This window comes from Schistocerca americana, chromosome X (assembly GCF_021461395.2).
Source record: "Schistocerca americana isolate TAMUIC-IGC-003095 chromosome X, iqSchAmer2.1, whole genome shotgun sequence".
Taxonomy (NCBI): Eukaryota; Metazoa; Arthropoda; class Insecta; order Orthoptera; family Acrididae; genus Schistocerca; species Schistocerca americana.
In genome coordinates this window covers 667879702-667906970 of record NC_060130.1, presented here as the reverse complement: position 1 = coordinate 667906970, position 27269 = coordinate 667879702, and the positions used below count along the sequence as shown (strand labels likewise).

The window sequence follows — 27269 nt, the reverse complement described above, 5'->3', positions numbered from 1 at the left end:
TGTACCAGTCTTGTCATCACTGCATAACTTCAGTAACCTACATGCTCTTGAAACCACTTATAACAGACAAGTCTCAGTCTACCTCGATAATTTTTTACCCCTAACTTTCTTACATTATCAAATTAACTGCACTTTGTTACCTCAGGATGACTCCTGCATATTCCTTCTTTTAGTCAAATTTTCCTCCCGCTCCCCCCCATGCTGCTAGACTATGGATCCAAAGGTCTGGAGGTTTGATTCCAGAATCTTATGCCTCCAGCGTCTCTATTTATTTGACTACATTCCATTACCCTTGTTTTACTTTTGTCGGAGTTCATTTTGCGACCCCATACCATTCAACTTATCTTCCAATTATTTTGATCTGTCTCACAGAATTCCAGTGACAAACCCTAAAACTTCAATTTCTGTTCCAAATTTCTCCTTGATTAGCTACTGAATTTACTAAGTGTTCAACAAATCAGCAGTATCCTTTACAGTTAAATAGTGATAAGTTTATTTTCATAGCTGCATATTATATTTAGGTAGTCAATAACTATCCTTCAGGGCTGCTTTGTTCATTTACATTGCAAAAAGCCCTATGAAATAATGGTGAGAAAATTTAAACAGTTAGTGAACTCTTTTTTTGTAGTAAACTTAAGTATTTCTTTTTAATGTACACTACCTTTGTCTTTTTCCTGAACAATAACTTGTTAAGAAAAAGATGAAAGGGACTATCAATTAATGCTTTAATGCAGACTATATTAATGGTTCTTGAAAAAATGCACGCACGCTCATGCACCCCCCCCCCCCCCCACACACACACACACACCACCACCACCACCACCACCACCACCAGACTATCACACAAAGCAAGGCTCTTCAGATTTCTCTGTTTGGGTTTAATAGCCCTTATTGACATGGAGCACTTACTCATTTCACAAATGGACAAAGAGAGAAAACTGATGAATTCTCATTTTATAAACCATCAAGAAATTAGCTTTTGTGCTTTAGAGTAAGCACAAAAAATTAAATCTACTACTCCAAAGATTCAAAATGTTAGCCACTTGCTTCTCAGGCTAATTGTGTGTCAAATTGATGAGCAGAAACTTCTCCATCAGAGAGAGAATTATATTACACCAGCTGAAGACATCAACATATACATGCAATTCTTGATCGTGACAAATTATAAGAGTTCAAACATAAACAGCTCAAAACGGGTTTAATGCACTTACCTGTTCCAAGAGTTTGCCTGTCAACCGACAGATTCGTTGCTCTTCCTGTTGTTGTCGTAATTCTACTGGATACATCATCCTCAGATTCCAAGAAACTAGTGGATTCCAAGTCAGAACTGAGCATTGATGATGACTCATATCCATGCCCAGAACGATGTTTTGAGTGGCCATTTATGCGGAGTCCTGCAATGCAAAATAACAGATCCACATACTTTATTTGAAAAATTTTACAATACTTACAAAATTCTGCAATCCTCGTAACATTTACTGTTCATAAACAATGTAATACATATTTACTTACAAAGCTAACAGCATATATTAATTTTATAAGAATTCAAAAAAAGTTTAAGCTGACGAGAGAGAGAGAGAGAGAGAGAGAGAGAGAGAGAGAGAGAGAGAGAGAAGAGAAGAAATATGCAGAGTGATATTACAGATGATTACATCACAGAAGATTACATCACAGAAGAAACAGAAGAGCACAATTAATAGAACACGTCAGAAAGAAAATAATACAGAAAGTTAAGTTTAAACACCTTCAAAGTTTAAAAAAGTATAAAACTAATACTATTTCATAGCAACAAAAATGCTACTCTAGCAAATTACTATAAGTTTCCTCATATCAAAATGGTAATAAAACTAATACTATTTCATCACAACACAAATGCTACTCTAGCAAATCATTATAAGTTTCCTCATATCAAAAAGGTATACTAATTACTCTGCTAGAGAACACTTTCAGAAGCGACATTATGGGTACAAAATAAAACTATGCACTACTTTGTACACGTGAAAAATGGCAAACTGAACCATGGTTTGGATTAGAGATTGCACAACAGGTATAAAGAAATTCACTGGGTATGCACGTTTATAGGACAGAGGAAAATAAATATAATATCCAATCAGTGACGCAGTGGCAATGTGCCAGATAACGGACCCTATGTTTCCTTCTTTGGCCTAGGATTTTTGTGTGTTACTTGAAACATCTTACATTCTGGTAATTTTTGTCAATGTGAAAATATGAAGTTACACCTTAGTTCAGAGTCCTCATTTAACTGTATGTCCCTCTATAGCTGTGTGGATAGATCAGTTCACCAGTTGGAGGAAAGTGAGTAATATTGTGGAATGATAAATCATATTCACAATACACTACAATACAGCTGCTGTCCAACTGCAACACGATCGTCAAAATCTCTCTTCCTTACACAGGGAATAACACAATCTTGTCACAAACCAGCAACATACAAATAAGATTTTTGAATGAGGAAATTGCTTTGTAATCTTTCCTTAAATACAGAATGTAGAAGGCGTTATTCCTATCTACTGTGTGTGGTTGCAGTGAAATACTGATCACCTGCATACCCAAGCACGTAGTATACTTAATACCAATTTGGCATTTGCTGCAGATCACTTTCATGGCATTGCAATTCTGATGGCCAACAGTGTAATTACAATAGCCTGAAAATATTTGAGCCATATTCTTCTTGAATATAAATGCAGTGCCAAAACTATGGTGCCACATTTATTATCTGTCTTTCCATCTATGTCGGTAATAATGGCAATGTCTCACAAATGTGCTGAGCTGGGTAACAGCTTTTGAATATCGCCTCCAAACCTGAGGACATGTATGTATCCTGTGAAATTTGATGCTTCAAAGCAATTGAGAAGAGTTATAGAATCCAGTCATTGTGCAGTTATTGTAAAGGCACACAAAAAATCCTGTGCACATTGCCAATTGTCCCTTCCGCATTTCTTACATGATATAAAATTAATTTTTCCAAAAATCTGTTTCACAGATGATGATCTTGCGCTTCCAACCCTTCGAACACAGCTAATCCAGCTACAAAAAAGTAAACCACCAAGCAGCTCCTGTGAGACTGAATTTAACAAAGTCACATCTTATGAAGAAAAATAACAAGTTTTATGATTTTTCCATAAATTGGACCTTCATAATTAACCAGCAAGGTGATAACAAATGATGGATTTCTGTGTAAAATCATAAAATAAACACCACCACCACTTTGTGAGCAATACACAATGACATTCACTCTGCAAAGACTCAACTTATTCATCTGGTAAAATTACACTGTTGCACAATAACCGACAGTTTTTACTTTGGAAAGCTGTCTGTGTGTTTTAAGTATACTATATGATAGTGTCCAGGACATGTATACATCTAAATGACATCACAAATCACTTTCAGTCTCTCAAAGTGAGACAGTAGTAACACAGCACTAAACAATTTCATGGTAGACATCTTGTCAAGCACAGAAGACTTCACGGGTAATGTGAACACTGAACAATCCAACAAGCAAAATATTTGATTGTTTTCAGTTAAAGTTGCTTTCTGACTTGGTTGTTTTAAACATACAGACCAAAATTAATCACGAAAATATTTTAAAACTATTATCATAAATAATTTCTACTATACGAGGTGCGATCAAAAAGTAAAGAAAGTTTTCTAAGCTTGCAGGCTTTATGCATTTGATCTTCAAATTTTTTATCTTGTTGGTACACATGTTCCTGATGTATGTTTGTATTTTCAGCTGTTTTCAATTTAGTTTATTGTTCACACTTGAAAAGGTTATAAACTTTTCAAGCACCAGGCAAATTTTTACTTTAGATAAAGGTGGATCAAAGAATTAGCATTAAATTTTGCTCAAAAAAATGGAATTAAGTGCAGCACCACACTCGAAATGTTGATTGTGGCTCTTGGTGAATCCGCTATGAGTAAGATAAGAGTTACAAGGGATAAAAACATTTCAAGGAGGGTCTAAAAGATGTTGGAGATGATGACTGTCCCGGACGCCCTAGCACATAAATTACTAATGACAGTATGGAAGAATTGAAGGAAATGGTTCTGGAAAACCACCGAATCATCATTAGAAAGGTTGCTGATGATGTTGGCATATTATTTGGTTCATGCCAAGTAATTTTTTTCAGATGTTTTGGGCATGAAACATGTATCACCAAAATTTGTTCTGAAATTGTTGAATTTCGACCAAAAATGACTTGGTAGACATCGCTAAGGCATTGCTGAATGAAGCTGACAATGATCAAGAGCTTCTAAAGAAGACTATAACAGGTGATGGAACATGGGTATATGTGTATGATGTCAACAAATGGCTCTGAGCACTATGGGACTCAACTGCTGTAGTCATCAGTCCCCTAGAACTTAGAACTACTTAAACCTAACTAACCTAAGGACATCACATACATCCATGCCCGAGGCAGGATTCGAACCTGCGACCGTAGCAGTCGCACGGTTCCGGACTGCGCGCCTAGAACCGCGAGACCACCGCGGCCAGCATGATGTCAACAACAAGGCCCTATAATCCTAATGGAAATTGCCTGAAGATCCAAGATCGGAAGACATTCAGCAAGTTTGATAACACGTGAAGTTTTTGTTATGTACACATACTGGAAGCAAGAGAAGACCCAAGTAAAGTGTATGCACATGTAATGAACAATTCAAAACAAAAACCAAAATTTGTTACAATCTCGAATAACACTGTAGTTTTATTCTCAATCAGGGACCAATATTAAACAGAGTATTTTAATCATCAAAAAACCATATTTTTTACAAATAAAGATATATACCAAGTAACAAGCTGTACCAAAATAATTTCCATTGTTCACGTAAAAAAAAAAAACATGGTTTTTATTAACATCTGTTAAATTACAGTTCTCAGTAATAGTAAACAGAGAGATTGAGAGACAATTAGAAAAGAGAGAGAGAGAGAGAGAGAGAGAGAGAGAGAGATTAGAATATAGCAGCAATAATAATAATAATAATTTCATAAAATCAATTATTGCATACATTTTCTCTGATTATAACCTACCATGCAGCATACAGATAGGGCACTGAATGTCAGTTGTACATATGGGTGTAGAATTTTGTTTAATAGCTACCTTTCTAAGATTAAACACACACCCCCACACACACACACACATTAATAATAATAATGTTATTTTCTCTCCAGAGGACAGTAAAAAACCCTGAACTTCGAACAGTTTAATACAACACATGCCAAGAGACCATATGCAGAAAAAAAGGGAAAAAGGGGGGGGGGGGAGGGGAGAGCTAAAATGGAAAACAATAGCAAACTTTTCCTGCAAATAAAAATATTTCAATAAAATTTTAAAATCTGATGTAAATAGTTGAAGGCAGTTTATTCCAAATACACATAAGGACTATGAATTTCAACAAGGACAGACAAATAAAAGTTAAGAAAGTATTAGATTTCTAATATATTTTTGTATAAATTGATAAAATCTTATACATGAAGCATTGAACAGCGAACAGTTAATCAATAAATTAGTACACATGCTAATAAAGTTTATCAATTAAAACACGATTTTACATGAGAGGTGACAAAAAGAGAAAGAGCATCTAACAAATAAAGTTCCCAAATTGTAAAGAAGACTTTAATAATTACATTTCACAATACTCATCCAGAGAGAGAGAGAGAGAGAGAGAGAGAGAGAGAGAGAGAGAGAGAGATGGGGTGAGAGTGGGGAAGGAATGAGAGAGTGGGACGGAAAGGGGAAGGAATGAGAGAGGGAAGCCACCGGAGAAGGGGAAGCCACCGGCGGCTCATTATACACGATGAAACACCATGTTAACCCAGTATGATTTAGGATGGTGGGTTCCTTTTGGGAGAAACTGGAGGAGAAGCAACATGCATCAGTAGTCTCTTTGATAGTGCAGAGTATATTAGTGGCAGCAGTAGCCTAGCAAATGATGTTCCACATTCGAGTGAGGAGAGGTCTTATTTACATCCGGGACTGCCAAAACGAATGTTGGGCGAGTAATTGGCTCAGTAGCTAAATGGCTGGCCTATTCACTCCATGGGATATCCACATGATTTGGGATCCAGAGAAAGACAAATGAGCAGGCAGTATGACTAAGGTCATGAACAGCAGTTATCACAGGGTGACAAGAGTAACACTGATCATTAGCCTGGAGACTGCTCACAGAGTCACTACAAATTAAGAAATGGTTGGGGCAGGTTACTGACAAAATACTGGGCTCTTTTAATGGCAATCAGCTCTACTATAAACACTCTATATGTTCCCAGCAACAAATGTTTCTGATCAGTGGGAGATGCTGTTACATCTCCCATCTTATCCGTAGTGTTAGAACAACCGGAGTAAATGTGGTTTTAGAACAAACAGTGTAAATGTCACTAACTCCTTGAAACTCTTGAAGAAGAACTGAAAGGAACAGATGCCGAAATGTCTGAGGGTGACAAACTATAGCTCCTTGAAGAAGATCAGACAATTTGTGGTTTGAGTACTAAACAAGGGCAAGGATTTGGGGGTGGGGGGGGGGGAGGGGGGTGGGTGCTTGCAGGAAAAAAACGGGAGGATGTGCAGTCAAAGTGGCATTACCACCTGAGGGCGGGTTTCTGTAGGTCAATGTCCTTCCTATGTGAAAAGAATTTGGTAAGTTGGGTGATTAGGAAATTTTCAGTTGGCAACTGCAACAGTCAGTATGAGCTGGTACCATCTGAAATGAAGAGGGAAAAATCCCTGCTTCACTGATGAGACTGTCTACTGGACTAGTCCAGAAGGCATCAGTGGCCAGATGATGGACTGAGTCCAACATTTTTTAAGCTGAAGACACCACCGAGTCATAAACCTAATTACCACAGTTCAGTTAGGATGAGATCAGGGGCCAGTAAATATGGAGGAAAGTAGCACAATCCTCACCCTAAGATGTGTGGGCAAGGAAGCAGATAGTGTTAAGCTTTCACATGCAGCTATCATTAGTTTACAAATACAGAACAGCTATGTCATTTTTTGATCAAAGAGGAATCCTAAAAATCTGGACTTTGCAACAATGTCCAAGTGCTGGGTGCCCAAGTAGTGTTCTGGGTCAGTATGAACTACTCAACCACAACATTACTGCACTTTACCGTTATTGGAAACATGCAGTGATATTACAGTAAACAAGTAAAATAGTGATTAAGTAAAGCTTATCACAATGTCAATGCTTCTTTCAGTTCCAGTCAGGTCAGCTGTGCATATACTATCAAATTCAATTACCTGCTGCCTCATGCTAAGCTGACCAAACCTCCCTCACTCCCAGGTGCAATAATACTGTGGTCAACTAATACCGTGGTAAGACGACAAATGCACGACATATGTTTTCACACAAGATATATGGCAGCGATGGGGTAGTATCCAAGCCCAAAGGCACCTCAGAGCAAATGTTCAACCGAGGTTACAGATTGGGAGCTGAACCAAATGTGAAAGTCGTCGACATACAACACAGGGATGACCAGTGGTCCAAAATAGGTCACTAACCTGTCAATGGTAACGAGGAAAAGAGTGGCAACACAGGGCCCTATGGGACACCGTTCTCTTGGACTCTAGTGGAGCTGAGTGATATAGCAACTTTAACCGAAAACAACTGGTGAGATAAAAACTGATGAATAATAATTGATATGGAGCCTCAAAGGCCCCCGCCATTGATGTCAAGTAAAATGTGATTGCACCAAACTGTGTTGCATGCCCTAAGACTGTAATGAGGTGGTCACATTTAGGAAAGACTTGCCAGATCGTTATTTCCAACCCAAATAGATGATTGATTCTGGAACATCCCTCCTCGAAACCATGATGATTGAGGGACAAAACAATCGATGATTCAAGAACCCAGCACAATTGTCAGACCTCCACCCTTTCAAGCAGTTTGCAGCACATGTTGGCGAGGTTAACTGAGTGGTAGCTGTCAATGGACGTTGACTTTTGACTGGTTATGGATTTGGATGATGATATCTCATCATTACAAACAGAAAACAGATTCTAACCAAATACAATTGCAGATCCTGAGTAGAATCTTTGAATAACATTCTGATGATGTATCATTGGATTATGAATTGAATAGGGGCCTGAGGTGGCGGTATGTGATGAGTCAACAGCCTGAAGTAGTTTCCTGTCAGTGAAAGGTTCATACAGGGAGATGCCTCTTACTTGTCATTTGTTCATTTGACAGATAAGACAGCTAAGAAATAGGTGCTGTAGCTGTCACAAAGTGGGTTGCAGGGTGTTCAGCAAGATCTGACGCACTAGTACAAATATCACAATGAAAGAAGCAACCAAACTAGTCATTGATCTTGGGTGGTCCACAGGACTACAGAGATTGGACCACCTCTGAGGCGAAGAGGTATATGTTCCCAAGAAAAGAATCTAGTGGTTCAAATGGCTCTGAGCACTATGGGACGTAACTTCTGAGGTCATCAGTCCTCTAGAACTTAGAACTACTTAAACCTAACTAACCTAAGGACATCACACACATCCATGCCCGAGGCAGGATTCGAACCTGCAACCGTAGTGGTCGTGCGGTTCCAGACTGTAGAGCCTAGAACCGCTCGGCCAGTCCGGCCGGTGGAATCTAGTGCCTCAAGCATTCAGTCCTACTGCGTTTAATCAGATGGTGAGCCTTAGCACAAAGCCACTTAAAGGTGAGGAGGGTGGTCTATGAAGGATGTCACTTGAGACATTACAAGATTCGCTGACAATCCTGAATAATGCTTGCAAAGTGTTTTGTCCGCCATGACATGAGCCAGTGGTGGAAGTGACACTGCAGGAAGGGGAATAGCAGTTCCAGAGGCATGGGTGATCTCACTGGTGACTGACCCGCATAATCTTGTTGATGCAATCTGACAGAGGGCGCAAAGGTGACAACACAGGTACAGAACTACCAACTGGCTCTTCAAAGAGCTCAAAGTGATCATTGGTGTGTTGGGCGGTGATAATACAGTATCACTGAAAAGTGGTCACTGTCACAAAGATCGTTGTGTAGTGGTCCTTGTAGTAAAGCCACAAGATTGGAGGAAGAGATCATAAGGTCTACAGCTGATACAGTGCATAGCCACCTCTGAAGTGGGTAAAAGTACTGCCCACTAAGAAGACACAGATCAAGATCATAACGAAGGTGGTCAATCAAAGGCGGCCAACCACATGAAGTAGTACTTCCTCACAGTGGGTGGTGCGCATTGAAATCCCAAAGTAGGAGAAAAATTGGGAGAGTTTTTGGATTATGGTGGTCATAAGTTATGTACGTACCCTATATGGGCACAAATAAATGTTGCAAATGCTGATCGCGAGGGTCATTTACAACTGTACTGCTACTACTTCCAATACGGTATGGAGGGGATCCCACTCACTGACGACATCTGTGCAAACCAATGTACATACCCCACCAGACACTCTTTTGGACCCACTATGGTTCTGACAGATTTCATGGTAACAATGAAGAGTTGAGGAGTAGTCACAAGTGAAGTGTGTTTCTCGGAAAGCAACACATACCACAGAACAAAAGGAAATTGGTTCCTGTAGTTCCGGCAGGTGACACTGTAGTTCTGGCAGGTGACAGTAATAGTCACTGCAGTTCCATTGGATCACACTGTTGAGGGTGTCCTGGTTAGGCTTCAAGCAGCCAGGACAGGTCGTATCCCAAGATCACTGCCTGTCACTGGTGGGGGTGGATCATCATCAAACATCGGTTCCAATTCCCAACGGGATGGGGGGATCTGGCACCTCCAGGTCCATAGCTGAAATTCTTGTGAGGGCTTACCCACAGTGGGTGTAGGAAAAGAAGAGGAGTGGGTAGCCATGAGACCACAGTTCCTGGCTCCTTCAGCCACTGGTTGGGGTTGGGGTTGGGCCTCTGATTTACGGATTTCCAGGGAGAGGGTTCCCAAGAAAGAACCCCATAGTCAAATTTATTGGTAAAACTACCAGGTGTCCACATTAAAACAGTAAATACACCATGTACTGCCAACTACCAGGCCACAGCACTTGCAAATGTCAATATCATTGACACTGGATACAAACAATCATTTTTTTTCTGGCTTCAAAATATGAGAGACAATCTGTGACCTTCAGTTGCTGGATTTTACATTCCTTGAGTAGGTTAGCACACTCTGATGATTGGGTATGGTGGTTGTTCACGCAACTGACACAGACAAGTGGTAGCACACATGGTGAGTTTTGATGAAGTGACCAACCACACTCTCCACAAATTGAGTCAAATGTACACCGGAGAGATATATGCACTAAATGCCGGCATTTAAAACAAGGTATTGACGGTAGGGAAATACAGCTCCACATCACTGCGGTAACACACGGTTTTGACCTTTTCTGGGAGCAAATATGGTGGACTGGTTACCATACTTGGTATTGGGTCACATTCCTCGCACAGCTCGAACAATCTGTAAAGTATTTGTGAAGGTGGAGATCAAATCCAGACGTGGGGCCAAAATAAAGTTAACCAAAATATTTGGTGCAAATAATGTAGGAGAAGCCACAAATGAAATCCTAAGATCGATCTAGGTTGTCAGCAGGAAGTCTGTCCTTGAGAATAAGCCAGAGGAAAGATATAGCCAGAGAATAGAATTGGTTGGTTGATTTGGGGGGAGGGGACCAAAGAGCAAGGTCATAGGTCCCATCGGATTAGGGAAGGATTGGGATGGGAGTCAGCCATGCCCTTTCAAAGGGACCATCACGGCATGTGCCTGAGGCAATTTAGGGAAATCATGGAAAACCTAAATCAGGATGACCAGACTCAGGTTTGAACCATCATCCTCCCAAATGAGAGTCCAGTGTGCTAACCACTGTACCACCTCGCTCGGTAGAATAAAATTGCAAAACAGAAAAGGAAGTAGTACTGCAATTGCTTGCAGTCCCATGCTCACCACACATATGCTCACAAAACAGTTGTGAGCCCCTTGAAGTGTGAGAGGGAAGGGTAGGGGTGAGAGAAAGGTGTGGGAGGGTGGACAGGGACAAAAGCAGTAACGTAATGGAAAGGCAAAGACATTTTATACACACAAACAGCCTAAGTAAAGCCTAAAAAAATGTGTTCCATGTTCCATGCACTTACCATTGTATTTATTGTATTTTTCATATTTATCGCCATGATGTCTAGAGCCTTTATGAATGTTATGATGGCCTATAATAATAAAAAATAAAAAATAAATAACAGCAGTAATTAGAAATATTGAACAATAAAAATAATGCAATCAAAATATATGAAGCATGTCTAAAGTAAGTCATAAAAATAAACATTCAAAAGAATAAATATGCAAATAAATTCTCTAAAAAATGTGTAAAGAACAAATTTTCAGTATGTGCACTGAAATTATTTGTCTTTTTACAATACAAGTATAATGAATAGCAGAAGTTATTAAATCAAGCAAATAAATGAACCAAGGATCAAAACAACACAAAGAAAAGTTTAGGATAACAACTTACCAAAGCACAACTGAATCTGTGGCTGCAGTTAATTTATTGACCCTTAACATAGACAAATGTAATGTATTGCGAATACTTAGAAAGAAGGATCCTTTATTGTATGATTATATGATAGCGGAACAAACACTGGTAGCAGTTACTTCTGTAAAATATCTGGGAGTATGCGTACGGAACGATTTGAAGTGGAACGATCATATAAAATTAATTGTTGGTAAGACGGGTGCCAGGTTGAGATTCATTGGGAGAGTCCTTAGAAAATGTAGTCCATCAACAAAGGAGGTGGCTTACAAAACACTCGTTCGGCCTATACTTGAGTATTGTTCATCAGTGTGGGATCCGTACCGAGTCAGATTGACGGAGGAGATAGAGAAGATCCAAAGAAGAGCGGCGCGTTTCGTCACAAGGTTATTTGGTAAGCGTGATAGCATTACAGAGATGTTTAGCAAACTCAAGTGGCAGACTCTTCAAGAGAGGCGCTCTGCATCGCGATTTAGCTTGCTGTCCAGGTTTCGAGAGGGTGCGTTTCTGGATGTTTCCCCCTACTTATACCTCCCGAGGAGAGCACGAATGTAAAATTAGAGAGATTTGAGCGCGCACGGAGGCTTTCCAGCAGTCGTTCTTCCCGCGAACCATACGCGAGTGGAACAGGAAAGGGAGGTAATGACATTGGCACGTGAAGTGCTCTCCGCCACACACCGTTGGGTGGATTGCGGAGTATAAATGTAGATGTAGATGTAAGTACACTCTTGAACAATTGAATTGGAAATGACTGCAGTGGATCCTATCATTGCCATGAGTGGATTCTCGGTGTCCGTATTCAAAGTACTGGCCACAGCATTTACAAGCACAGGGCTTTCTACATGCCATTTTATAAAGAGTGTTTAATATCTCGATTTGGGGATCGCTGCAACAACCAGAGTTAGTTAGAGGGAAAATACTTTGCAATGTCACCAGTTTTCCCTCTGCATGCTGCTAATCCAGTACTAGGCGGAGAGCTCTACGGGGAGCATATGTGCAAAGTTGGAAAGGGCTTTCTTGTTCCAATGCAGATACTGTGCATCCAGTATACTACATATGCTGCTTTTGTAGACAGTGAAATTGTCACCACAATAGAACCATTGCAGGCAGTAACAAGACAAACACAATCAAAAATGAATACTGACAGTGAAAACCACAAAACTGATGGACGGCCAAACAAAAGAACAAAGATCCACTAACATATGATACTTCCTCAAATATTTCGGGGTCAAATCAAAAACATACTATTGTGCTCAAGGTAGTGATAATGCAGCAGATTTAGTAATAATGCTATTTGTAGATCATGTGCACGGGCTTTGAATGAGGCGCAGTTACAGTTTGCATGATAACCTCAAAACAATGAAGTTATGTAATTAATTTTTAGTCTCTTTGCAGGTAATTATCTGCAGTCCTAGTCAAGATTGAAATCCTCTGCCACTGTACCACAGTGTGCCTCTATACCAGAAAAAAAGGTGCTGCTCATTGATGAAGTGGAATACTGTGAGATAATTGGACGGCAACACTGCAGCATCATATGACTGACTAGGTGGCACAGACACTTTCGATGTAGCCTAACAAGTGGCAGATCATCTCTACAGGAAGAACTGATAATCACAAGTAAGTGGAGGCCCTGGTGCTCAATAATGTTACTACTGAATCAACAGTGGAAGAAGTGAACAAAAGTCATGGATCAGTTTTCAGTATCTTGCATAAAATTTTGCACATGACAAAGGTCACCACCCACTGGGTTCTCCGAGTATTCACAACTTAAAATAACCACCACGACAAAGTACCACAAGAAATGTTGCAGCTGTGTCAGGCCAATGCAGGTGACTGACTGAGTTGCCTAATCATCGTAGCCAAGTGATGCACAAGTGTGGCTTCACTAACACCAAAAAAAAGGTGAAGATCTAGTAATCATTATGCAAGGCTGCTATAGTATCCCCACCAGAGGACATCGAGATGCATGCAGATAAGCTGTGTGTGGTTACTGAAGTTGAACAACACAGAATGCTGTCGTGGAGGGTGCACACACTTTCCATCCTTACAGTCAAGTGCTGCTTATAGCACCATACAGATATTTTGTCTAAATTATTTTGTAATTGATTCTGATCTTCTACAGACTTATGACCGGAATCTCTTTGAATTTTTGTGTGCAATTTATTGCTGGCATAATTTTTCAGCATATGAGGTGTTTCCTACTGCATTTACACATGGTGGACCAAAAGACAACATAATAGCTACACTACTGTTTGGAAAAAAGTTAAACACTAAGCCTGAGAGATGTGATCACTGACACAACTCCACTGATTATGGACATGACACGACACAAATGATTTGCATTACCGACATGTACATGCACTGCGACTACGGACATTCAGTATGGGGTAGCACCACGACATGCTGCAATCGGAGCTGCCAGAGACTGTGGCGTGGAATCAAAGTGTGCCTGAATATGCTGCCGGGAAATACTCTACCACGCGGTTTGTAGGAGTGTTCACAAAGCATCAACTATGGCAGCAGGAGGACCTGAATGAACAAACTGGTGACTGAGCATATCCCAGCCATGTTCGATGGGTGACATGTCAGGGGAATGGGCTGGTCAGGGAAGCAGTGGTACCTGTCATTCTTTGAAGAATGCTTGCACATTCCTTGCTACATGTTTCTGGGTGTTGTCCTGCTGAAATATGGCAAGTGGAACAACCTGCAGGAGGGGTAGTGTCTAGGGCCGTAAAACCTCCCTAATGCGGTGGTAACTCTTCAGATTGCCCTCAAGACATGGTAGGTGAGATCGCAATGTTAGCCCAAATCATCACACTTGACATTTGTCTGCTATGCTGCCCAATTGTGTTCCTGGTCCATGAAAGCAGACACAATGGCATGTGTGCCACCAGTTCAGCTCACAGAAGATGGTGTTGAGCCACTGACTTCTTGGCACCTGTTGCAGTGCTCTAACATCGCTCCAACACTGTGGACGATGCTATTCTGTCTGTTACGGTGTAGCGGACAAGATGGCAGTCATCTCTTGCTGTGGTCACATGGTGTCATTCGGTACCCTGTTGGCACTGTGTATGACCCTCTTCTCTCCACTGGCTCCACATACACCACACTGTAAAAGCAGCATGCCCTGTTATGAGCCGCACTGTCACAGAATGACAGCCCCTCTTCCCAGAGACAAATCATCTGCCCCATTCAAGCACACTCACATGCCGATATTCCACCCTACGATGTTGGTGAAGGCACTGTGGCACTTGGTTACATGTTTCCACTTTGTATGATGGGTCTGCACTGACAATGTTGCCTGCCACTGACCTGTCCGATCACAAAAAAAAAGGCACTGTTCAGACTGCGTGTACACCACCTCTCTGCCATTTAAATCACTTATTATGATTTCGCTGTTCTACATGTCCTCCTATTGTGGCATGTTGCTGACCACTGTTTCTTAATGTTTTACGTTTTCACAAACAGAAGTGTATATTGGGAAAAAGCATCCATAATATAACTCAATCACTATTTACCAGTGGGCAGCATACAGCAGTGAGGATAAGAGTGCAGTTGGAATAACTAGCAAAGAAAAATGTGGACAAGTACCAAAGTGTGTCATCTCCTAGTACTTCTGACACATTGAGGTTCAGCTGATTTAAGTCCAAAGGACATGATGTGCACTGCCTGTACAACCAACGGTCATAGCCTGTCCACATCTTCTGCCCTAGTGGATGTGCCTTTGTTCAGCAGGTGGTGATTTAGTACCAAGTTCACAAACACAAGCCAAGAATTGATATGGAAGTAATCTAGCAAAGCATCTGGTGGGTGTGGTTGTATTATCAATGCCCTTATAGACTGCAGCAGACAATAGTAAATTTGAATAGCAATGCCCATCATGATGCACAGGTCAATATTAACCCACATTAGAGCAGCAGCAGAACCCAGCCACCTTCAGTTACAGGAACAGGAAACTTTGACAGTAACAGCCAGCTGTGTAATAAGATACCAAGTGTGGAAAGCACTTTCTTCAGGTCTTAGATGTCGAGAATATGGAGTATTGTATAGTATTCTGTTACCTCCTTCAGCATATGAGAGACAATCTCTGATCAGCATATATTGGAAGAATCGTGATAACAATATCTCCTACCTGCTATCTGTTGCATTAATAGGTGCCATATGTCTAACTATACACTCTCCCATCTGATTCTCACATCACAAGAAGCAAAGCTGTACATGTTGGTAAGTTACACCAGCATATTTCTCACATCACAAGAAGCAAAGCTGTACATGTTGGTAAGTTACACCAGCATATTCTAAACTAATAAAAAAATGTTTTGTGCCATCTACATGTCTGTAAATGTGTGGGGGATTAGATTCAAGTGTAGCAGGGAATGAAAACAAAACAAAAAATAACTTTATCATAAATTAAAAATAAAACAATAACCAAAATAAAGGTAAACAAAGTATGTTTGAAAGTGCTCATTTGTGTAATCAAAATAACACTCAATGTCGTGTTGCTTGAAACTGTGCACTGTAACATACTTGGAATCCCCTTGGCTTGTTGTCCACAAGGTGGTCAACATATTGTTGCTTAAGCCAATTCCATTCTTTGATAGTGGCCCTCCTGATGTTATACAGCATGTAAGGATGACTCAGGTAATGCTGTAGTAAAGACGCAACTGATCCCAACTATGCTCAATCAGTTTCATATCAGCATTTTTAGCCGACCATTGCATTTAGTTGATTCTTGTCACTTGAAAGAAGATGTTTATCTGCTGAAATCCATATGCGCATAAATTATACGGAAAAAAAACAAACCCACAAATGAAATATTGTCTTGTAGGGCTAAACAATAGGCCGGGGGATCCTATCACAATAATGAGGAACTCTCAAATTGCTCTGGATATTGTCACGTAGACGAAGGTGTAATTAGATGAATGATGAACACTAACCTCACTTAACAAAGGTTTATTCAGCACTTGCACATACAAGAGCTCAGAGCGAACTGCTTCTGGCCAGAACACCTACAGTATATATACAGCTACAGAACATTCCAGTACAACGATTCTTGACATTTATGGCTACTTCTAGAATGTACTCGAACCGAATATAGAAATTAAAATTGTACAGTCCAGGTGAGTTTTGAACTCATGACCCTTCATGCAACAGTCCAGTATCATAACCACTACACAACAGTGCCACTCAGCTTCTTCTGTCACACTGCTCCCTCCTTAAGAGAACAGCATCTCAGTGTTACGTTCTCCTAGTCCGGGAACGAGCCACCAGTCCAGCATACTCCGACTCCTGATGACTGATGCTCGCCCTGGTGGTGATCTTCGAACTTCTTTTGACACTACACTCTTCGTCACCTTTCTGCTTGTTGCCTGTCGCTAGAGCTTCGAATATACCTTGGGTGGCAGGATCCTTGTATGGCTTCATTCGAAGGATGTGAACTATATCTCTGATCTTTCATCGTCTTGCGTCGGGGTCTAAATCTTCAACTTCATAAGTAACACCAGACAATTGTCTTACAATCTTATAAGGTCCAAAGTAGTGCCTGACAAGCTTCTCAGAGATACCAACCTTCCAAACACGAGTGAAAATCCAGACGAGGACACCAGGCTGGTAGACAAAAGGGTGGTGGCTCGCGTCATACCTTCGTCAATCATTTTCTTGAGCCTGCAGCGTGCGGAGTCAAGCTAACTGCCGAGGGTCCTCAGCTCTGGTTAACACCTGGCTGACGTAGTCATCATCCACGTCATCAGGATGTAACGGAAACCCAGTGTCCATCGTCGTCATCGCCTCGTGCCCATGCACCACGAAAAATGGCGTAAATCCTGTGGTGTCTCGTTTGGTGGTGTTGTAGGCAAATGTCAAGAAAGGTAGCACCTCATCCTAGTTGCTCTGCTCAACAATGACGAACATTGATAGCATGTCGGCCAACGTCTTATCAAGGCGTTCAGTAAGCCCGTTAGTTTGCGGATGGTAGGCAGTCGTCATGTAATGGGTAATGTTGCACCGAAGGTTTATCTCTGTCACAGGATTTGATCGAAAAACTTTCCCTCGATCCGTAATTAACGACCTTGGGGCACTGTGTTTTAATACAATGTCTTCCACGATGCATTTGGCTACCTTGGATGCTTCAGCTGGTTTCACGGCTTTCATAACGGCATAGTGTGTCAGATAATCAGTACTAGCAATAATCCATCTATTGCCACTAGCAGACGTTGGAAATCATCCAAGGTGGTCAATCCCCCAACACGCTGGAAAGGCATTTCGGCTGGTGGAATTGGTATGAGTCGGCAAGGTTGTTTCTGAGGAACTGCTTTTCTCCTTTGGCACACTCTACAGTGCGACACATAGTTACTGACACTCCTAAATAAACCTGGCCAGAAAAATCTCTTGCAGATTCTATCGTACGTCTTAATACATCCTAAATGTCCGGCCTCAAGTGTGTCACGGAATTTCCGTAGAACATCTAAGCACATGTGTTTAGGAATCACCGGTAGCCACCTCTTTCCAAACGGATCACAGTTTTTCTTGCAAAGTAATCCATTAATTACCTTAGATTGTCCTTTCACATCCTCTGACCAATTTAATGCAAGTGTAATTTGAGATATCTTGGCGTCCTCCTGCTCGGCACAGACATCCTGGAGTGCAGCGAGACAGTCACTATCTTTGTCAAAGTCTTGATGGTCTTGCAAAGGGTTTCTTGAGAGACAGTCAGCATCTTGGTGTTTTCTCCCACTTCTGTACACTATGGTAATGTTATACTCTTGAAGACGTAGTGCCCACCTGGTGAGTCGTCCTGTTGGATCCTTGAGACCTGTCAGCCAACAAAGTGAATGGCCTTCCAGAGAGATACTGTCGAAATCTCCACATGGCCCAGAGCACAGCAAGACATTCCCTTTCTTTAGTTGAGTAGTTTCTCTTGGCTTTTGTAAGTGTCCTAGAAGCATAGGCTATAACCTTCTCTTTTCCATCTGAAATTTGCACCAGAACAGCACCGATCCCATACCCACTGGCATGTGTGTGTAGTTCTGTAGGTGCTCTCTCATCAAACTGAACAAGTACAGGGTCAGTCATTACAGCTTTTCACAGCACATCGAAAGATTCTTGTTGAGCACCACCCCAGACAAATTTAGCATCAGCTTTTAACAACTCTTGGAGTTGCCTGGCTTTGATACAGAAGTCTTCGACAAAATGACAGTTATAAGAACACAATCCAACGAAGATTCTCATATCTCTAATACTTTTAGGAATAGGAAATTCCACTATAGCTCTCACCTTTTCTGGGTCTGGCTGCGCACCTTCGTTTGACACAAGGTGCCCAAGTATTTTCATTTCTTTTGCTCCAAAGAGACACTTTCTTGGATTAAGTTTCAGTCCGCCTTGTTGGAGACACTTAAGAACAGCCCTCAGTCTTTTTATACGTTCATCAAATGTGTCTGAGAACACTATAATGTCATCCATTCAATCAATTCCATTCCATCATCCATTCAAAAGTTGCTGGTGCATTACACAAACTAAACGGCATTACCTTAAACTCATACAGGCCCTCAGGGGTGATGAAATGCAGTTTTCTCACAATCAGCATCATCTACTTCAATTTGCCAGTATCCTGAGTACATGTCCATGGTTGAGAAACACTTAGCCCCCTTCAGACAATCTAGTGTATTGTCAAGACAATCTAGTGTATTGTCAAGACAATCTAGTGTATTGTCAATTCGTGGAAGAGGGCAAACATCCTTTTTAGTTATCTTATTAAGCTTCCTGTAATCAACACAAAAGGGCCAGGTGCCATCCTTCTTCCTGACGGGGACCACGGGTGATGACCATGGGCTCTGCAAAGGCTGAATGATGTCATTCTTCTTCATTCTCTCTACCTTGTCGAGAATTATTCAACATGCCATTGCTGACATACGGTATGCTCTCTGGCTTATTGGTTGATTGTCTCCACTGCTAATCCGGTGCTTCATCCTCGATTTGCCTAATTTACTCTTCACCTGTGGATTGAAACATTCAGAGAACTCTTGAAGAATGGCAAGTAGCTTGTTCTGTTGTTCCTTAGTGAGATCTGGAGATGGTTGAGCTAGAAGATCTTGTCTCGTAGTGGTAGCGCTAATTTTGCCCACAGACTTGTCATGAGGGGTTTCTATGATGCTTAGCTATTCTTCAATTAATGGTTTAGCGTTTGCTATGCACATGTGTCTTGGAAGGATCTGCAGTTCAAGGCAACAGTTAACTATCCACAATTCACCGAATCCGTTCTTAAACGAGACGACAGAGGCTGGGATGACCAAGTTATTCTTCGGTGGTATGCTTCTTTTACATTCCACAACGAGATCCAAGGGTTGATGCACGGCATGACACGTGACAGTTACCTTTCTACCACTGACTGCCGGAATTATCACTTCATCCAGCACATACAGTCTCCACACACTCGGATGCGCATCTTCCTGTCCACAGTATCTCATCTCGTCTAGCATAATCTTCGAGCGACCACAATCTATAATTGCCTGAGAAGCTTTTGAAGAGTCCCATCCAAAATTGACGTCATGACTACTCTCTTGTAAGACGATGAATTCTAAGGGCTGTGTCTGGCCACTTATACCCACATGAATGACAGATCTTCCTGCAGGTTTTACATATTTCCCATTAGCCACCTTCAGCAGAGACATTTTGTTGCCAAAGAATACGGTTTTCTGCAACTGGCGACAGTACTTCTCCGAAATGACTGAATATGATACTGCAGAGTCCACAAGAGCTTGGGCTGGTCGGCCATCCATGAGGATATCGATGTAGTTTCCTATCATTTTTGTAGTGATCAATGGCGGAGGATTTTTCCTCTTTGGCGGCCTCACCTCCAAGGAAGGTCGTACCCTTTAGTTTTCCAGGTTGCAGTGGCTAGGTGATCGGCTGGAGCTTCTAAATGTCAATGGAGACCTTGATCGGAGTGTTGGGGAGCATCCTCTCCAGCGGCTAGCTTGCAGTGATGGTGACCTAGGTCGTCCTGCACCCACATCATCTTGTTCCTCTTCGTCGCCCTGGAGTTGGCGTCAGCTAAGATCGGCCTGCTGTCTTCTGGTGCGGGCGTCATCAAATATCCGCCGCCTTTCTCGACAATAGCGCACCACATGTCCCAGTCGTCTGCAGTGGAAACACAGTGGTTGGCTATCCTGGGTCCTCCAGATGTCAGTCTTCATTGGTGGCCAAGTAGGTTCCTCATGCAGCATTGTAGGAACGTAACCCCATCTGGGTCTCGACTTTTTCACCGTTTTAAAGGGAAATGAAAGACGAGAGACTGGGTTCAATGTCTGTTCCACTTCCTCCCTTATGACCTCTAGAAGCATCTCGGTTTTTTGCTCGCCGTGCAATCCAGGTGCCTTCTGAACTTCCTCTCTCGCTATCTGATGAACACTTGTGAAATCAGTTGCTTCCTCCATCACACACATCGATACAACGTTTGGAAGCCATTCAAACTTCTTGTGTGTAATTCTTTGTTGATGCACTGTCTCGATATGCTGGCACCATTTTATGAAGTCGTCTGCTGTCGAAACTTCCTTCAGGAGTAGGGCTTGATACATGTCCTCAGCAACACCCTTCATGAGATGTGCAATGTAGTCTTCCTCCTCCATTGTAGGATCCACTATTTTACACAGCCCCAAGACCTCTTGAATGTAGGATGCTGTCGTTTCTTCTGTACGCTGTGCCCTGCACTTTAATTTATCTTTAGCCTTGCACTTCTGTCATCGTGTGTCACCGAAATACTTGTGCAGTTCCGCCTGGAATATTTCCCAGGTTGTGAACTTCTCCTCGTTGTTCTCATACCACTGCTTGGCAGTGCCATCCAAGTAGAAAAATACGTTAGCCAAACACACGGTTTCATCCCATTAGTTAAATTTGGCTATGTGCTCATTTACCTTCAGCCACTTGTTTGGATCATTGCCATCACCACCAGAGAACCCGGAAGGATGTCTCATGTGGTGACACACACAGTTGCTGTCATTGTAATGTCTTCTTCTTCTGTCCCCAATAGATTGCGATCTGCTGAATATGGCTCGAACTCTGGTTTCTCGCCATGTTAACGGTGGCTCTTGTTGTGGCTTGATGGGAGCCACTGTGTCGTCGATAATGTGCGTTATCACAAGTTCCAATACCCGGTGTCTCCACCAGAATAATATCACATAGAAGAAGGTGTAATTAGATGAATGACGAATACTAACTTCACTTAACGAAGGTTTACTCAGCACTTGCACATACAAGAACGTGGAGCGAACTGCCTCCGGCCGGAACACACACAGCTACAGAACATTCCAGTAGAATGATTCTTGACATTTGTGGATACTTCTAGAATGTACTCAAACCAAATATAGAAATTTAAATTGTACAGTCCAAGTGAGTTTGGAACACGACCCTCCATGCAACAGTTCAGTATCATAACCACTACACCACAGTGCTACTCAGCTTTTTCTGCGACAATGCTGATGAGAGGTGTCTGACTCCAGTACGTGATACAGGCCAAAAACACGATTGATCCCGGTACCTGCTCTCATAGGACTGCACAACTGAGAAATGAATTGGTACCTTCTATGACAATCGCCAGGAGTCAGCCAGTCCTATACTAGTCAGTGAAAAGAATGCAACACCACTGATACACGTTCTTCTCCAGGTGCTCCCTTGTCCACATTCTTCATGCACCACAGAAAGTCCAGCTTTATCATGCGGAGATGGTTGTGAACTGTCTCACCAACACAACCCTCCCAGCTGCCTCCAGAAAGACAATGTACAGTTCTGTTGCATTCTATGCTGGATGGAATATAACTCGTGGGTTGTGCATTCAGCAGCTTGTGTTTTATCACTGGCAACCACTCTGGGCAGGTCTTCAAAGGCTGTGTGTCTCACAACAGACATTCAGTTCTCAAATGATGTAGCTGTGGTGTATGCCAATTTAATGGATGGACTGATTCCCTTGCTCACAATCCTTCTCATTACGGAATGACTATGGACACTTAGTCTAAGCTTGAAATGACCCGTTGAAGCATGTTGACAGAGTGTACAATGTACCCATGTTACAAAGTCCCTTTCACAATTGGAGAGAGAGAGAGAGAGAGGTTTACTTTTATCACCATTACACAGCTGGCTGTTTGTAGCATTTTCTAGCCATAAAGAAAGAACTGAGGAAGAGGTCTCCGACATGAAAAGGACTACACAAATCATGACGATGGAAAAAGTTTTTCAGCAATCTGTGTGGTCTCACTTTGAAAAGCATTACACTTTCCCAGTTTGTCCCATTAAACTGAAGTCTCTCATCTGCTCTGGCTAAGGCAGATTTGATGAGACTAAACTGGCAACATTTCCTCCTGCTCATATGCATTATCTTGTGATTATTAATATTTACTGTAGCTGCCACTACAATACCAAACAGATATTTTATTCAAGTTACTCAACAACAAAACACATCCAAAGCATCAACATTAATGTTAGCAAATAAATTGGGCAGAGGATGAGTCAGAAATACTTGTACACATTTTGAGAAAAGGTTGCTTACCTCAGTATGATTTATTAATGTTACACACACAGAGATAGAAAAAATATTTCTTTTACCAGTTACATACACAGAAAAGAATGTACGATTCTGGGTCCGATTGTAAACATTAGCTTCATTCGATACTGAATGGAAACTCCCTGAATCTGGTTGAAGTTGCAGTCAAATGATGATGCCCCAAGCTTAAGCAATTGAGTAGCATCCAGACATATTATAACAACCTCCCTTACATTAAATAATAATCATTTTTTGGTTGTTTTGGGTGCTTACAACCTGCACTGTGCTGTAGTGCAGTGGCATGTGGACATTCAACAGTAGTTGGTTACCCACGTTTCACTATCAGGAAGGTGGGATTTACAGACATGGCCGTAAATGCACGGCAGAGTACTGAAGATCCATTCCACACTGACATCAGCTGAATCATCGAACATCTGTCTAGGATCTTCAGCTATTATCAAGATGGATCAATCATCTTTCTGTGAGGACGAAGGGGTGAAGTGTGTACAGCCATTTGCCAAACGCTTAGGCAACCTGATGTACATCTGTAACCAGCAGGCTGCCACGCTCCATCCACTAGAGCACAAGCAATCATTCAGTGTACACTTCAGGCTTAACGCCCGCCGCACCAAGCAGCTCATCAGTCAGAGCACACACTCAGAAGCAGAACTACACTCACCTTCTGGGCCTTGTGATGGCTGCACCCAGCAACCCACCTGTCTGAGCATGAGCACAGGTTGCAACAGCACTCACCCAGTAGCAGTTCCAACACCTATCCAGACACCAGCCAGGGTTTCAGAATTCCAACAGTTATCTGCCAAGTGTTCTCTCTTCTTGTAACTCCCTAAAGAACTGTGGGTACTAGGCATGTGTTATTTCTTCTTGTAATGCTCTGAACAACTGTGGTTACTTGCAAGTGTTATCACTTCTTGTAACTCACTAAAGAACTGGGCAGTTACTTACCAAGTGTTATCTCATCTCTTAAATGATGACAGACAGTAGTGTCACAGTAGCCTAATTATGCTACATGCTGAAATTTCTACGTTTCCAATGTTACATTATTCCCAATAAAGAGTATCCTTGTCTACTTAGGAGCTCAGATTACTCCATGTGCACCAGACCACTGGACACATCAATTTGCTATTGTTTACAGGCAACTTGCAGAGGCAGGGTCTCTAACATTATAAACTGTGAAAATGTGCCTTATTACATTTATACCTGACTGGAGAAGGGTATCACACAGCCTGTTGTCAATAATCCATGAAATAATACAAGAAAACTGTCTGCCTAATTAACAGCAAGCCATAGTACTACGTGGTAGGGACTTAATGGACTGTCTATGTGCCCCTATTCCCTTCAGTGTAAACAGGCTCTTGAACAAACAATTACTCAAAATCTGTAAACTTTGAGTGGTGTTTTCACCATTATACTTCTGTTTCAGTGTTTGGTTTCTTCGCAGATGAAGCAACATTCAAAAGGAATTGTAGAACGTACTATTTCACCCAAAATCTGTAGCCGACAATATAGACCAATATGTCTACTAAATGTACTAGCTAAGGTCCAAGAACAGCTCCTGTGCAATCACCTACAGGCACACAGGCAACTCAGGGGCCTAAGTCAACATCAATATGGCTATAGAATAAATAAACCAACAGATGATGCAATCAACTGTTCTCTTCACTTAGTTCGAGATTCAGTACATAAATACATTGTGGCAATCCTAACAGACACCACAGGTGCATTTGATGATCAATGGTGGCCTGTAATGTTTACACGCCTTAGAGATTTTCAGGTACCTTCAATGTTATACATTAAGTCTCCGTAACTACTGTAAAGACAGAACAGTAAAGTGGCGTGCTGGAGATCGCACGGTCTTGAAGAAAATTTCTACATGGATAGTCACAGGGCACTATCTGTGGATCAATTTTGTGGGACATTGCCTCTGAATCACTACTACAACTGGTAGAGCAAAGTGAACACACCACTGGGGTCACTGCATACGCAGAAAATTTACTGATGATAGTAGCAGCCAACTTGAGAGCAAATCTAGTACATAAATCAAACAACATTTTAAAACAGACAAACAACTGGTGTAAAAACAATAAACTAAACATAGCAGCCAACAAAACAGTCTACACAATCTTAAAAGGCAAACTACAAAGAAATCCCATGATCCAACTATGTAACACTTCCGTAGCGGATAATACAACAACCATCGCATACACACTGATGAATGACTAAAATTTCGTAACCACAAACAAAAGTTTCTGACAAGGCTGAGTGACTATTACACCAACTAGCCAGTAAACAATTAACACTTAAGATTACCAATGGTCACACTTTGTACATACCACTGCACGATCTCTGAGTTAATCATTGCTTTGCAGTCAGTATGGGCACACAATCTGCATTTTGTTACTAACAGAACAGCTGTTAGTCGATCGCAAAGAAGTGTGCTGCTCATGCTATTCAGGACTGGACCACACCACTTTAAGCTCCGTGTGTGATATTGGGAATCTACCCAATAGACTACGCCCTCGGAAATTGGGCCACAGCATACTGTTTCAAGATTGGAAGACTTGACAAGATAATTACCATAATAGAGGAAGAAATAGAGACAAGCACCACTTACAGAGGTGGCTAGCAACAGGAATAGCATAGCAGTGATAAGGGCTGGAGAGTTTATGCCTTATTTTCCAACATCAGGGAACGCAGAAGGATGGTCCACTTCCTGACTGGACATAGCCCTTCCCTAATGCATTTACACCACATGCATCTCGGTGAAAGGGAAGAACGTACTTGTGTAGAGAGATTCCCCAGAGCATGTTGTAATACACTGTACATTCCTCACATGGGCTAGACGACTAAGACACACACACAAGAGGACTTGTACAATGCAATTAGAGACAAAACAGCATATAAATACATCAACAGCATAGCAAGCTCTATCTCAAAGGCCCTGCACCTTCAACATGTAAGCAAATGACACAAAAGACCTGACATGATACCCAGGACACAGAAAACTATCAACAGGACAGACACTTCGAGGGAGGATGGCGAAACTAGCTCCGGGGGGGGGGGGGGGGGGGACCAAATGATGATAACTTCACTGGCCAAATCACTTAGAATATTAGAATATAAGTTGTGACACGTTATTGTACCTACAGTCATGTAAAACCTATACAGCAGATATTGGCACATAGCCTAGTAACAATAAGAACCAGCAGATGTCTTTCCAGGGTACTCCCCACTGCTGGACTTCGATAGCAGGAATCTACAGCTCCTCTCTAACCTTTCCTATTATCATTAAACTTCTTTCAATTTCATCAATTTGTTAATAATCTTTTCTAATACCCTCTGTTTCCATTAATTTAATTTTTTGTAACTCATTATTAATAATTTGATTTTTATTGCTGAATACAATGTTTGCTTGGAATAATAGAACAAATTATGTCACATGAAAAACTGTGAAATATATGACCTGTTTTAAAATGCTAGGCAACAAGTCTCTTAATATGGAAAAAAATATAGCAGCCAAGCTAGATATCTGCCATAGTTGAGGATCAATGTGTGGGCTGCCTTAGCTGTTGACTACCCTGAGTGGCATGCCTCTAAACATACAAGTGAACATCCAGTTTTTACTAGAAGGTGGCAGTGAAACAAACTTTATTACTGTCTTACTACTAGGTGAAAGAATTTAACCAAACCATATCTGGAATGTTCACCTTTACTATCATTAATTTTGGCACTTCAGGTGTTCAACAACTCAACATCAAGTCTGCATTTGTCTACATGTAGGTCTATAAGTTTTACATTGAAGAGGGAATTTAAAAAGCAAATAACTGCAGTGCCATTACTTTACCCATATTAAGATGTATACTTGGGACCAACAGTATCATTGCCATTCCATTTACTTCAAATTTGGTGTTGATTAAATACAATGTTCTGGAAGAAGAATACCTACATACTTACCTATTTACTCATTAATGATTAATGAGTGACTTTCCTGTTCAATTCTATGAAGATATTTATACCTCTACAGCACTGTCACACTATATCTTCTTTGAGGACATTTCTCCTCTCTCTGACTTTTATGACATCAAGTAGAATGCAGAACAGGAATGGTACTCTTTTATTGGGGCTCCATGGCCACAAAGTTTAAAGCTACATAATTTTCAGTTTAATATGGGATGGAAATATGTGGCACTGTGCCTTTAGTCTTAAGGAGGCTGTTTGGAAATGGCAATTTA

At 41.3% G+C, this 27269-nt stretch overlaps 1 protein-coding gene across 2 annotated transcripts in view; it reads right to left on the bottom strand.

The window, feature by feature from the left end:
- LOC124555092 (segment polarity protein dishevelled homolog DVL-3) overlaps positions 1-27269 on the bottom strand; it is a 126097-nt gene that overhangs the window by 76801 nt on the left and 22027 nt on the right. For both annotated transcript variants that reach the window (XM_047128887.1, XM_047128886.1), the window contains exons 5-6: positions 11101-11169; positions 1212-1394 (exon numbers count right to left, since the gene is read on the bottom strand). In XM_047128887.1, the coding sequence (XP_046984843.1) occupies positions 1212-1394; positions 11101-11169 (252 nt within the window). The remainder of the gene's footprint in view (positions 1-1211; positions 1395-11100; positions 11170-27269) is intronic.